The sequence below is a fragment of the Podarcis erhardii genome (assembly GCF_964252035.2).
Source record: "Podarcis erhardii genome assembly, chromosome: 6".
Classification (NCBI taxonomy): domain Eukaryota; kingdom Metazoa; phylum Chordata; class Lepidosauria; order Squamata; family Lacertidae; genus Podarcis; species Podarcis erhardii.
In genome coordinates, this window is record NC_138510.1 from 73739337 (window position 1) to 73753368 (window position 14032).

A 14032-nucleotide genomic window follows, 5' to 3' on the forward strand; every position below is an offset into this window, starting at 1 on the left:
TGCATTCAATTAATTTCTTTATGCCATACAACGTTAGGAAGACAACATGGTAAGTTACAAAAATTTAAAAATATTCTTTGGTAATTCTGTATCTGAACAACCAAGACTGAACCTTTCTCTGTTTCTAAAGAACAAAGTTGCATTGTTCTGCTGCATTTTCTTTATCAGGAAGCCATTCGTAAATCATGTTGTGCCCTTGTGTAATTTTGCACCCAAGTTTCCTATAAATGTACATCCCATATTTTTTATTTGGCTAATAGTCTTTGATTACCAAGATCTATGTTACCTGTACAGATGGAAACACTGAATGGCAGTGAGGTCAGGGCTGCACAGGTGGACTAAAGAGGCACTGATAGGAGTACCGTATTGGTTCCACCAGAGTCTTCAGAGCACCCCCTATAGCATCCTGGTGTGCAGCATTGCTCCACCCACTACTGTGTAATGCTAAGCCAGGGATCTTTGTTTATTTCTCCCATGTGCAAATGGGGAGCCGGGTGCAAAACAGCCCAACTCAGCATGGCTACAATAAACCATTAATTACAGAAATGTGCCACTTGGACCTATATGTTCGTCAAGAAACCTATTTCTTTCCAGTTAAGTAAATCTGCATTATCCAATCTAAGGAATTATCACCGTTCTGCTATGGTCGCACATTAATGTATTTATTCTGTAGTCCAAAACATCTACAGAGGGCTAGTTTGGGGACAGGATGTATAGACAGTCTTGTGGCTAAATGTTGATTGCGGGTGGGCCTCGCTGCTGGGATCCTGCTCTCCTCTATATATGGTGCCAACATAGAAGTCACAGCAAATTACAGAAGCCATGGGAAAGGAATGTGTCCCGAAGCGCTTCTTGAAGATACAAAAGAGCCCTCCTGCTCTTTATCCCAGTAGGCAGTTGACAGCTCTTGATTTTGTGACTGCTCTGCGGTGAATTTAATCCCAGCAGCGAAGGTGAAGTAATTCACCAAGTGATCTTTTGAGTGCTAGGCAGTAGCGGCTGGCTGCGTTTCAGACCTGCCTTCTCAATGCCATGCATTGCGGCAGTTTACCAAGAGGGGGAAGGCAAGGCAGTGGAAGCTCAGCACAGTGTTGCCTCAGTGGCGGGTTGCAGCAGTGGGAGCATCAGATTGGCTCTGCCGCTGCACCTGCACCACGCCAGGTTCCCAGTCTTGTCCTTCCCGCTCTTGGGTAAATCGCAGTGATGAGCAGCATTGGGGGTCAACAACACAGCCTCAACCCCACCACAGAATAGCTCATGCTGGGATAAGAAGAAGAGAAACGACTCTCCAGAAGTCCCTATAAATATCACTCTAATATATATTTATGTTTCTAAAAAACCAAAGGCATATATTTTGTAAAAAAAAAGTTCTTCGTTTTATAAAAGCAGTATAAATTGCATATGATGCCATATCCATTGTACCCTCATCCCTTGTTTTGCAGTGACGTTCGTTCTAGAAGAACTTGTGAGACAATCTCCACATCCTTTCCTGTGTGTGCAGCCCCACATGTGATATTACCTCCAGCAAACCCACGTTCTAGGCTCATAAAAGTGTTCAGATGTGTGCAGAGTAGTGCACATTTCAATGCTCACATCAAAGGCTGGATCCTCCTCCCTTTCGCAGGTAAAGGTCGCCAAAAAATGGATGAAACTTACAGCAGTCATGTCCACATATTTCCTTATTTTTGCAGTGATGGTTGCATTTCCTATTCCCGTCCTTCATGCTGAGGTTCCCTTGGCTATGAGGGCCTCCTAAAGTAATAAATACCTATTTTAAAATATTGATTATGTTGTTCATTAGGTGACATATGGCAGTGGGGTGGAACTTGGTTGATTTTGAGAGCATACATTATCCAAGTGATATTAGACATAATTTGAAAACGTGAACATGTAGAACAGTTGTTATGTACTTATCATGGACAATTGTCGGTTGTCCTGTCAGTCAATTGCCTAAGAGGGTAGGCAATTCCAGAGGTAGTTAACCTATATTGCATGTTTGCTATCACTTAAAGTGAATTGTGAGTCTACCCTTAATATTTGCTCCTATACTATTTTAAAGTTTAATGTCATTGAAGAAAAGCTATAAAAGCCATAGAGCATGAATATTCTATTTATCGCAACTCAGTGGCAATAAATGTCCCACTGCAGTGATTGAGCCTTTCACTAGAAAAGCTGTTCCTAATCCCAACTGCCTGTAAATAAATGCCATTTAAAATTAACAGGATGTACTTTCAAACAAGTACATTCAGAAATGGGGTGCCATTAAGTATGTTACTTTAAGTCTATTTCATTTATTCATCAATTTAACCCCACCTCTTAAAACAAAGAGGGGCTCGGCTTATAATAATTAAAAGCAAAAGATTGTAAAATACCATTTAAAATGTTTAAGGAGCGACAAACAGAACAACAAAAATCTGGCAATTATACACAAAAAGAAACCTTCCCCAGATATACCCCACCCCCAATGCCTGCTTAAAGGGTCGTCTTGGCATTTCTTTTTTGATGCTTTTCTTCTTGTCAACTCATCCCAGAGCCTCCGAGCAGCAATCAAAAAGGCACTGCGTCCCCAATTGTTTCTAGTTTCCTGCAAACTTGGAGCAGGCCATCAGTCCCTGCGGATAAGGGCTTTGCCCCAACATCCCTGAAGAAGACTTGGGAGCCAGCATGTTGGTGGAGTGGTTTTATTTATTGAAATATAACCTAAGATCTTCAAATCAACAGCCAACTAAACAGTGAAAGCAGGTGAGTTTATTCATCGTATAAAGGGGGAAGCACCCTCTTGCAAACCCAAGGTATGTCAACTGCTACACACAGTGGCTTCCTGTGTACCCCCCACCTCCATTTGCTAGGGCTGGCTCAAGACATTTTGGCACCAGAGGCAAACCACAAAATGGCACACACACACACACACACACACCCGTACCAGGGAAGAAGGAGTAAGTGAAGACCCGTGTCAGAAACAAGGAGGGTGGGGATAAAGATCTACACCAGGATCTGTTGTTCCTGTGGATCCTGCCTCCTGAGGTGGTTGCTTCACCTTGCCTCATGGGTGGGCTGGTCCTGGGTCAGAGCAGGCTTAAATTGCCAAGGTACAATTGCCAAGATAAGTGATTGGTCACTTATCATTGGTGATCTCCTTGCCCAGCCCCCATAGGGAATCTAGTGGAGTCTGCTTCAGGTAAGGGATGGGGTGTGTGGGACGAATTTGTCCCTGTGGCAGGAGCGCCATTGTGCAAGAAAAGGCATCCTCTGAGATTATGCTGCACTTTCATTTGTTTGCAATCAACATTTTAAAGCCAATTCACACATTATGCAAGATGACACTGGGATTTGCTAGTATATATGCAAGTATATATGCAACTGTATCCAACCCTGCCTCTCAGATCTGTTATTTAGTATGGAACTATCACTTACCTTTACTTATTTCTGCTGTTGCTGATCCTTCTGAGGAAGTCTGATTGGATGAACATTCATTTTTTAATGTTCCGTGTACGCTCATCATTTCATTTCCAAACCTCTTTGGTCCAAGATAAAATGCCTTAAATTTTTTCTGGATATCTAGTCCAACTGTTGCAGAAAATATACATGTATATATGTATGTATGATTTACTAAGTTTTCAAATATGTCTGTATTTATATAATTCGGTTCCCTTAATAAATTGAAAGATTAAAATACCAAAAGAATGCTATGACCCAAGGGCAAAGGAGACCGATGTCAGACCAACAGCTACTCTCCAGAGTCTTTCCTTCACCAGCTTATTTTTTATCTAAATATAATGGCCACTTACTTCCTTTCCGTGTGAGCGGCGGTCGTGGCCAGACGCAGTGCCTCCCTCAACTCACTCCGTGGCACCGCGCCATTTTTGGCGATTTAGGCCTTGGGCGGAGTCCTATAGTCTTTCATCCAATTAGGGTAGGGAGGGAAGTGGTGATTCATCCCACCCCATATCCTGAGGCGGCGATTACAGGGTACCCTATTAGAGGGGTCTGGAGGGAAGTCTCTGTCCAAAGAGCCAGTTGCGTAGGGCTAGTGGGCCATAGGGCGTCCCCTAGCATTTAGGGGGCCAGCTGCGTAAACCTGTGTTTTGCGATGGACCCACCTTCCCAAATACACCATGTCATGCCTCAGACCCCCAGCAGGGGGCTGAGAGGGATACATGCCCAATGCCTATGCCAAAGCTCCCTACATCTGAAATCAATAAAGTTGTGGCCATTTCAGTTGTCATGTCCTTTTTCACTTTTTAAAATATGGCATGTTATTGGCCACCACTAAACTAGATTTAAATTTGATGATAAGTGAGACTAAAGAAAATATAAAATTTTTTGGAAGAAGTGCTAGATTATATTTGAATGAGTGGACATGAGATTGTAAACAAGTTGATAATTTGTTTGGAAAAAATTTTTAACGATGTAAATGGGAGCGGGAGACGTGAGGGAGTCCAAAGAAGTGATGAAATTGTTGTGATAGAAGTAAGATCGTTTATTATTTGTGCATTTATATTTAAAAACTTTAATAAATATTTATAAAAAAAATAAAATATGGCATGTTAGATGCTAAAATTGCAATAATTCTGATTTATGGTGTGAGCTGAACAGTCTTTTTCAAGCAGAAAATGTTGCAGACATCACTGAAACAGCCTGCACAAAGCGGTATTTAAGGCAGTGGAAACAAACTGAATCCAGTATTCTCATGAAAGCTTTGGAGTTTTATCATATAGAGGTTAAAATCAGCACAACATTGGATCAGAAGCTGATTTTGAATATGCAAACATGACGTTTGCAATTTACCTTCCCACACCTTTATGTGTTTTACCACTGAGCCATGGTTCCACCTCCTGAATGGAGCTACAGGTCAAATGAATGTGGTCTGCTTCCTACTGATTACATCAGTCAGTGAGGCAGCAGATAGAAAAGGAGATCATAGTTATGCAATTTTAAGTCAAGGGAGCTAAGTCTGGATCCAATCCATTAAGTTTGCAATATATTATAGAAATAGAATGCAGTTTTACTTGAACAGAATTGGTTTTAAGACTTACATCACATAAATTAACTTACCATATTCAGAACTGATTAGATTTATGCTAAGCTCTTCAGACTTAACAGCTCTTCTCACTTCAACCTTTTTAGTCCAATTTCCAATTTTCAGCAAAGCAGAATCCCTGCAAAGTATCAATATACTATATTAAATATGCACAAATGGGCAGTTTTTTAAAGTTTTAAAATGATTTGAGTATACTCACGTAATCTTTTGCTTAAAAACCACCTGATTATCATTATCTCCTATTATTAAGGTCACATAGTGAAAATCTGGGGCAGTTCTCTTTGTCTGTAGCTGTTCAAAGTTCTTTAATATGACCGTCACTAGAATTTCAGCTACGGCTTCACTGTATTTTGTTAGCTTGAAAAAGATACATATTTTAAAAATAATACTAGTTTTTCACCTATTTCAAAATGTAGAAACACAGTTTTACTTTGTATATATTGGCTGGGTTCAAACATACTGCTAAAGTATGATTTAATGTTGTAAACATTGGCGTTTGGCTCTGACATGCCCCATTCCCCTCTCTTCCAGGTTGTCCAGAAGGAGAAACGTTTACTTCTGTTTTCAGATAACCAATATTTGTTTTATGAAGTGCAAATCCAGTACTGTGGTTAGTCTTAATTGGGGTTAAGGAAACAAGTCAACTGCAAACGGTTGTTTCTGATCCTGAGTTTCTTCCCTAAACCATAGTTCAGATTACACCAAACCATGGTTAGTTCAAAACAGTGCCTTTTACACACTGAGCACGAAGGTTTGAGAAGGGCTTCTCTCTATATATGTGACAACGTGCTTAGAAGTCTCTACTTGATCAGGAATCCTGATAAGACAAGGTCCCCAGTTGCTTCTACATGCATTCTGTTGAACCCAGAAGTGGCCCCCTTCAGACCTTCACAATTAGCATGAAAAGTTCAGAGAGGAGCCTTGGCACAAGGACATTGGGTCCTGGGCTTCTTTCTGCATCCCTCCCCCTACACATAACCCTCACATGTTCAGCCAAATCCTGCAAGAGGGCATTATTTGACAGTTTATAGGCTGTGGGAGAAACTGAGAGTCCTACCCAGAAACTTATCTACCCTAAGCTGCCATTGTATTGAGCTAGGTATTGTGCCTAATCCAATATTGATCTACCACCTAATTTTTTGCTTCTTAATTCTCCCTGTAGTTTTCTTTCTATGTGTATACTGCAAACATGAGGAAATCTGCACAAGCAGAAAATGGAACAAATGAGAGATTACAAGAAACAGGGACCACGGTGCAGACAAAATCTTACAGAAAAATCAACATGTCTTAGGTTTACTTTTCCAATTTATAATTATAAGATCTTCTCTATAGGCTCCTTATTCCTCCTCCTCTCCAAGTTAGCACATTTCATTCCTACAAAATCACTGTAAACCTAGGAATTCTTAGCTTGAGGACCTTCTTTGTAATTATTGAGGGCACTACACATGTCATGGAAGTTAAATAACTGAACCGATCTTTGTGAAATTTAGGAACAGAGTTTTATTTAACCTTCTCTATACAACTGTTTTGGAGGTGAAGGGCAGAACAAAAATGCAATTAGGCCATTCTATTTACCTGCTCTACAGTAAGTTCATATTTTGGAAGGTGTGCTACCGATTCTTTAATTTGATTTCCAAAAGGAGGGTGCCTATTCAAAATCTGGAAATTTAATTTCAGAAAGAGTTCGTATTAATTCAGTATGCATTGATTTTGCAACATCCTAATACAAAATAGCATCGATTTGAGAATGATTGTTCCCCCTGATATTATCATTGCTAACCATTTCCCCATAATGCATCAAAATAGTAAAAGCACTATTTTGGGATATTTTAATTAAACTGTTCGTTGACAAATGTTAGATTATTGATTGATTGATTGTCTGCCTTTTCCCAAGTTGGGATAGAAGGCAGCTTACATATGCTAAATAATACTATATATAGTATATTTTATAGTATAAAACACTATAAAAAGTAATAAAAACCAGGGAAAAGCAATTAAAATGCAATAAAACACATTTATAACAGCCATTAAAATACTGATACCTCAGACAGCAGCCTAGTAATAATATCTGCTGCACATAGTTTTCAATGGCCTGTTTACATAGGAAGGTCTTAGCATGCCGGAGGACTGATAACAAAGAGAGAGCCAATCTAACCTCTCCCTCCCTAGAGAGGGAATTCCACAATAAGACAGTAGCCACAGAAAAGGCTGTTTCTTGTGTAACCACTAACTGTGCCTCTGAAGTTGATGGGACCAAGAGAAGGTGCTCACCCGAAGAGCTTGGCACCCGGACTGGTTTGTAAAGAAAAATATGAACTTTCAGTTAACCGGGGCCCAAGTCATCTGCGGCTTTTATAGGTTATGAATTGTGCCTGGAAAGGGACCAGGAGCCAGTGAAGTTGTTCTAACAAAAGAGTGACATGCTCTCCGTTAGCAGCCATAGTCAGCAGTCTGGCTGCAGCATTCCAGACAGCTGAAACTTTCAAACATTTTTCAAATGCAGCCCAATGTACAGTATATTACAATAGTCCAATCAGGATGCAACCCAGGGATCATTCACCATGGCTAGGAATTATTGCAGCTGACACATGAGCTATAATTGTGCAAACATACACTAGGACACTATTGAAACCTGGGCAAAATCCAGGAGCACACTTAAACTATGAGTCTCCAAGAGAAGTGTAACCCCACCCAACACAGGTTGAATCATTATTTCTTTATCTGCCTTCTAACTGATCAAGAGTGCCTCTAGCGTGTCTGATTAAGTCCCAGATTGTTCACCTTCATTCAGTCTGCTACTGACATCGGGCACTGATTTAGAAGAGGCAGGTTCCTTGGATTTTGATGGAAAAGATAGAAGGATAAAATACCCTAACAGCCTGCTTTTTCACTAGCCTCCAGTAACTGCAATCTACAGGGCCCTTATATGTGCTTACAAAAAAAATAATAATCAGCCAGTCTTTTATTCAAGTGATTGTATTTGGTACCACAAACAATGACAGTACAGTGGAAGTAAGAAAATGTATGACAATGACTTGTCTCGCTCATCCTGCTCCAAGCTCATTTTCCAGCCTACATCCAACAACCCACTGACCGTCTCTGGTGTCATTATTGCTTTCCCCTTCTGCCAATTAAACATACTTTAAACAAAATTGCAAAATAGGCAGATGATAAAATAAATACCAATTCAAGTTCCCTTGCATTTATATCTTCTATTTTTTCAAAGGATACCAGTCCAGCGCTCATCATTGCACTTGACAGTGTCATACCTGTTGAAAATTATACAGTCTTAATTGGTGGGGGGGTTTTTCGGTGTGTTTTTTTACTAATAGCATTTTCTTACAAATGCTGTAGTAAATAATAAATTATCATTTTCTTAACCAAAGGCAAGCTAATATTAAATGGCATTTAAAATACATTTGAAGAGGGTTACACCAAATAGATCTCAAAACATTGGCGCAATTTTCTGAACAGACTTATACAAGAAGTCAAAATTAAAGACAAAAACCATATAGCAATGGCCATCAATTATAGGTGGATTGTGAGAACTCAGAGATGGAATGCTGCATTTTTGTCACAATTTGCTATGTTGCTGGCATGCATCTGTCATAGTTCAAAGTTCTGGCTATAGGAGTTAAAGATCAAACTTCTGCCTATTTAGAACAAGGGATGACTTGACTGATCTACAGTACACTGAAATCCTGTGCATATTTATCATAAGTCCAACTGGGCTCAATGGAGCTTACGCCCAGTGGCGTAGCGTGGGGGGTGCAGGGGGGGCCGGCCGCACCGGGCGCAACATCTGGGGGTTAGGGTTAGGGGGCGCAAATCCACGGGTTAGGGGGTGCAAATCCACGGGTTAGGGGGCGCAAATTACTTGCCTTGCCCCGGGTGCTGACAACCCATGCTACGCCACTGCTTACGCCCAAAGATTGGATGCCAAATCTACTACATGTGCCTTTTCCACTTTCTGCGTGTATTAATTCTTGCCAGTATCAAATTACACTCAGGCCAAAAGCAAAGGCTGGGATCCAAAGAGATGCTGTGAGCACGCTCAAGTGAATATGTTCATACTTTGAAGCATCTCTGGTTTTCTTTTCTAATTGCTGCTTCTTGTGTACAATAGAGACTGCTGCAGCATCTCCCCATGTCTGGGAGTCAGCTTTTTTAAAAAGGGGTCTCATTTCTTAGGTGTGTCAGAAGCCTCAGTGAGGCACCATCATTTAAAGCAGTATCACAACACTTTAAACAGTTATGTCTTCTCCCAGCTATGAAATTCTGGGAACTGTCGTTTGTTAAGAGTTCTAAGAAGTTGTTAGCAGACTTCTATTCCCTTCACAGAGCTACAGTTCTTAGAGTGGTTTAACAGTGAATCTCTCTTCCCATGGACCTCAGGCTACTGTAGATGACCCTCAGGGTCCCTTCCAACTCTATACAATTCTATTATTCTTTTGAGGAATCCATGGCTGTTTAAAGTGATAATGATACTGCTTTAGTTATGCAGTGTGGTTGGGACCTAAGATGCAGAAATTCCCCATGTGACCCTTTGAACTCCGCAGCAAATATTGGGCGTGGGGTGTTATATTTCGTAACTGAGTTCACTGTACATTGTACTTTCTTGTTGACTGTAGTACCTACCAATTTTTTCAAGTTGTTTTGATACATACGGTGAGTTTTCCCAAAGTCTACACCTGAAGCACTTGGCTAAAATCAGAGAGCTTAATAATGCAATAAAGTTGTTTTGACGGGAAGCCAGAAATTCAGACAACCCTGCACAAGAAAACAAACATACAGGTGAGGGGAGGGGGATCTTGCAAGACAGACTGTTTTTAAATAATCCAAAAGTAAAAATGATCTTTTATCATACATTTTGTAAGCCTTATGCCATTTCTGAAAATCTTCCCTATATCTTGTGTCAATGTGAACTCTTGTATGGGAATGCATCCTAGCTGTGCCTGAATAAGACTGCAAAAGAAATAGTGAATCATTCAAATTATCAAAACAGATTTTAAACATTTCAGTCATGTCAGCTACTGAAGGGGGGGGGGGAATCAAGGTCAGGATAAAATCTAGAGTATATAGAAAACTAAGAAGTGCTTCTACAGGATATGCACAACTTGAATATTTAACATACAGAATAAGAGAGCAAGAAGAAGATATGTTTAAAGAAGATTGGAAAACATTTATTGAATATATGGAAAATAACTGTATACAGCTGAAAACGCTGGCAGCATTAAGGTAAATTCAAAGGAGTAAATAATTTTTGATGGATGTAAAAGGGGAAAACTGATTGGAATGGTTATACAGTAGTAAAATATGCAGTTATGTACAATATGTAAAATGAACCATGGATAGTGAAAAAGGGAAGCCATTAGATATTGTAAAGTCTGCAAAATGTTTATATGAAATTGTAAAATTGAAAATTTAATGAAAATTATTATATATATAAAAAGGAAGTGATTCTTCAGGAATAATTGACGCAGAATTTTATCATTGTCTTAAGTAGCAGCGAGTGGCTGCTCTATTTCTCATTTAAAATAGGAGAGCCTAAATGCTTACCAATTCACTTTCATTTCTCTTGTTTTTATCTTTCCTTCCATTGGATATCTGTATATGAAACACAACATATCAATTTACATTCCATAAGACTGGGACCTTACTCCCATCTTAATGGTCCAATGACAAACAATGGATTCAAATATGACACACTGTCTAGCCTATAGGAATTATCAGCAATGTATGTCTAGAATGATCACATGCAATGATATATACATGTTTGTTTTAGTTAGTGACCTACACAAGGCCTGAAGAATTAAGAGATCCACAAAACCAAATGCAGCCCACCAGCCATAAATGGTTCTATAATGCTCCTGGTATTGCTGCTTGCCTAGAGCAAACAAGGGGATGATCAAGCACCTGACAGGCCACTTTGCTGCGACTGCATTTGACTTATTCTCCCACTAATTGTAGAAGCCAGTTTTAAGTACACGTAAATGAAGTTCTGCTGAAATCAGAATAACTTAAGACAAAGTTCATACACTAGACCTAAGAAGAACCTACACATGGGCAGAAAAGTCGATCAGATGCAGCAACTGTTGGTTTGGACAAGTACTAACTAAAACCAGTTACACAACCTGAGTCCAGTTCTTTCAGTGTGTCTCCCCCCCCTACACACACACACCAGTTGACGCTCCAGCATGCACTAGGGTTCTTCTTGCACCATGAAGGGAAAACAAAGAATTGTGAAATTTCAGTAATTTCCTTGTTTTGTCATTTCTTTGGTGCTCCAAAATGAATTCCTGCACTGCTGAAGAATGAGTGAGGAGTAGCAGCAAAGGAAGGGTGTTGGCATGGTGCTCTCAAGCAGATTGTAATACCTGTCAGAACAACTAGTTGCTACACCCAGCCAAATGTTGACCACATGGAGTTTCTTCTTACATCTCCTGTGGGAACTGGAATTAGTAATATTTGAAACTGTGATTTTAAACCTATGTAACTGTGTGCAGGACAGCAACAGTGGTCTATAATCAAAATTAAACTTTATTTTTTGAACATATCACCTTGTACCTTATGCTTATCCTGTTCTTGTCTTTATTCAAAGTATTCAGTATTTTTTTCTCATTTGTTCTTAACTTGATGTCTGAAAATTCATTGCAGCTGGCGATCAATGTGACCTGCAAAAGTTTCTTTCATTTATTCAAAATACTCCCATCTTGGCCTTTTCTAAATATTTAAATTATATTTTAAGCACAGCAGTATTACTTTTGATACCTCATAAGGCCTTTCAGGACTGCTAGCACAATCAAACCAGAAAAGTATGATGGGGGTTGCCCTGAAAACCAGGATTGCAAACCAGGATTAAATTATTGTGTTCAATGTTCAATTGTACAGCTAAGTGCAAACCACAGTGTGTAAACCATATATTGTTCATGTGTATGAAACCTGGGGTGGATCTACACACGGGGGGGGGGGGGGAACCACTATAAATAAGTCAGAAATTAGATTGTTATAGCAAAAGGAAAAAAAACCTCATGGAAAATCACATAGAAAAATTTCCTGCTCTCTGGCGCCAGCTGGTGTTGTATGTTTATAACGCATTCAAATCACTGTTTCTTTGCTAATGTAGCTGAGTCCCTGGTTAGGAAATCAGCCCTTTACAATATATTTCTAGCATATACAGTACAGACTACAAGGAGTGATCAGTGGCTAGGCCAGAACCACATCAGTGTAAACAAGCAAAGAAAAATAAATCAAGTCAGAATGAGACAGACTGCAAAACTAATGTACAATTATTATTTTAAGAAGTTTAATTGAGAAGTGTTGCAATATCTGATTTACGAAATTTGGCAAATGGGGGGGGGACTTTTTATAAAATATACTGTGGTAATATTAATGGACTAATTAAGTAATTAATTAATAAATAAGATTTCTTAACCACCTTTCACCACATTTCACCATAAGGTCCCAGGCTGGGTTATAGCTATTTAATCTACCATTACAAAAACAGATAAAACTTGAAATTCTAAAACAAGTATAGTGGTACCTAAGGTTACAGATGCTTCAGGTTATGGATGCTTCAGGTCACAGACGCTGCTAACCCAGAAATAGTACCTTGGGTTAAGAACTTTTTTCAGGATGAAAACAGAAATTGTGCGGCGGCAGCGCGAGGCCCCATTAGCTAAAGTGGTACCTCAGGTTAAGAACAGACCTCAGGAACGAATTAAATTCTTAACCTGAGGTACCACTGTAACGCTATTCCTAATGGAACACAACAGGGTTGGATTCAGGCTTAGTCATGGGATTTAAGTCTTCATGACTATGTAAAGTATAAATTTAAAATGGGATTATATGGAACAGCTAGTATCCAAAAGTGCCCTTCTGCTAGTAGAAAGATTTCAGAACGGTCACTTACCGTACCTCCTCGGTGCGCGGCGGTTGCAGCCCAACGCAGCGCCTTCCTTGCTGCTTGGATGCAACGTGCTACTTTGAGCACAGTACATCTCCCTTGGCCACCGTGGAGGCTCATGGGTTCCCGCCAAATCCACTGATTCAAAAGAGCCAATCCATGGCAGCCTTAGGGGGGCATGGCTCAACAAACGGACCTGTGGGAGTCAGGCTTCACTCAGGTCCACTCAGCAACTATAAGTCCCAGCCATCCCTGCCCTCCTCATCCAGTATGCCTGGTACAATGTGATGCTACACTACAAGATGCCTTCCACCAGCTTGCGCAAGAGCTAACGAAACAGCAACAAACCCTTTTCTCCTTCTGCTCACGATATTCATATTTCATTTGTGTAACAAAATTACCAGTTCTTGTAAAGTCTCGTTTCCATGAATCGTAAAACACTTTTTCATGGTGTCAAATGCAATATAATACCAAGCCATTAGTCGTCCAGTTTCTGTAGGAAAAGAAATATAAAGCACTTAGCACTCTGGTGAGTCAGGTGTAGTGTTCCATCCATTTTTCTCCCTGCATATCATAACCCTGAGCAGACTTACCAGTTTTTAATTACTCACCTTTAGAGAGCGGAGACAACACATCATTAAGCAGATTTAACAACAGTGCTGTGGCTTGCTCCGATAACAGAATTTCAAGTATTAATATTAAAGGGAGAAATTGTTCCCATTTACAACTATGAAATCACTGAACTGACATAAGAGCTTTCCATGCTCTCAAATTAGCATAAAGTGGCAGAGAGACACTTCTCCCAACAATGTACTTCAGCAGTATCAACAGTTCTGTCTGGTCTGGCCTAATGACCATGTCTATCTTGGGAACCAATATGGGCATTATCCAGCTTTCACATTCTTTGCTGCCTAATGACTGATTCTGTGGCTGTGACTCCACAATCCTCAGAAGAACTTTGAGCACTAGTGGGACAATTTAATCCTGAATGTGTTTTAAACCACAGCCTTTGGGCATGTATTTACTGGCACCAGTTCTTAATATCTTAATGCACCTGATTTGAAGCCATTTTCTATAGTACATGC

At 39.9% G+C, this 14032-nt stretch overlaps 1 protein-coding gene and 1 long non-coding RNA gene across 7 annotated transcripts in view; one reads left to right on the forward strand and one right to left on the reverse strand.

Annotated features, from left to right (window-relative positions):
* Positions 1-14032, reverse strand: part of HFM1 (helicase for meiosis 1) — a 54245-nt gene that overhangs the window by 6901 nt on the left and 33312 nt on the right. For 5 of the 6 annotated variants that reach the window (XM_081865691.1, XM_081865690.1, XM_081865689.1 and 2 more), the window contains exons 21-31: positions 13349-13440; positions 11609-11715; positions 10601-10648; positions 9909-10006; positions 9680-9811; positions 8225-8310; positions 6617-6700; positions 5241-5398; positions 5056-5159; positions 3415-3567; positions 1657-1752 (exon numbers count right to left, since the gene is read on the reverse strand). In XM_081865691.1, coding sequence (XP_081721817.1) covers positions 1657-1752; positions 3415-3567; positions 5056-5159; positions 5241-5398; positions 6617-6700; positions 8225-8310; positions 9680-9811; positions 9909-10006; positions 10601-10648; positions 11609-11715; positions 13349-13440 — 1158 coding nt within the window. The remainder of the gene's footprint in view (positions 1-1656; positions 1753-3414; positions 3568-5055; positions 5160-5240; positions 5399-6616; positions 6701-8224; positions 8311-9679; positions 9812-9908; positions 10007-10600; positions 10649-11608; positions 11716-13348; positions 13441-14032) is intronic. The other variant, XM_081865692.1, reaches the window with a different exon arrangement.
* The window catches only part of LOC309344037, a 196211-nt gene continuing 194812 nt past the window's right edge, over positions 12634-14032 (forward strand). The window contains exon 1 of the long non-coding RNA XR_014157567.1: positions 12634-12657. This is a non-coding gene — a long non-coding RNA (uncharacterized lncRNA). The remainder of the gene's footprint in view (positions 12658-14032) is intronic.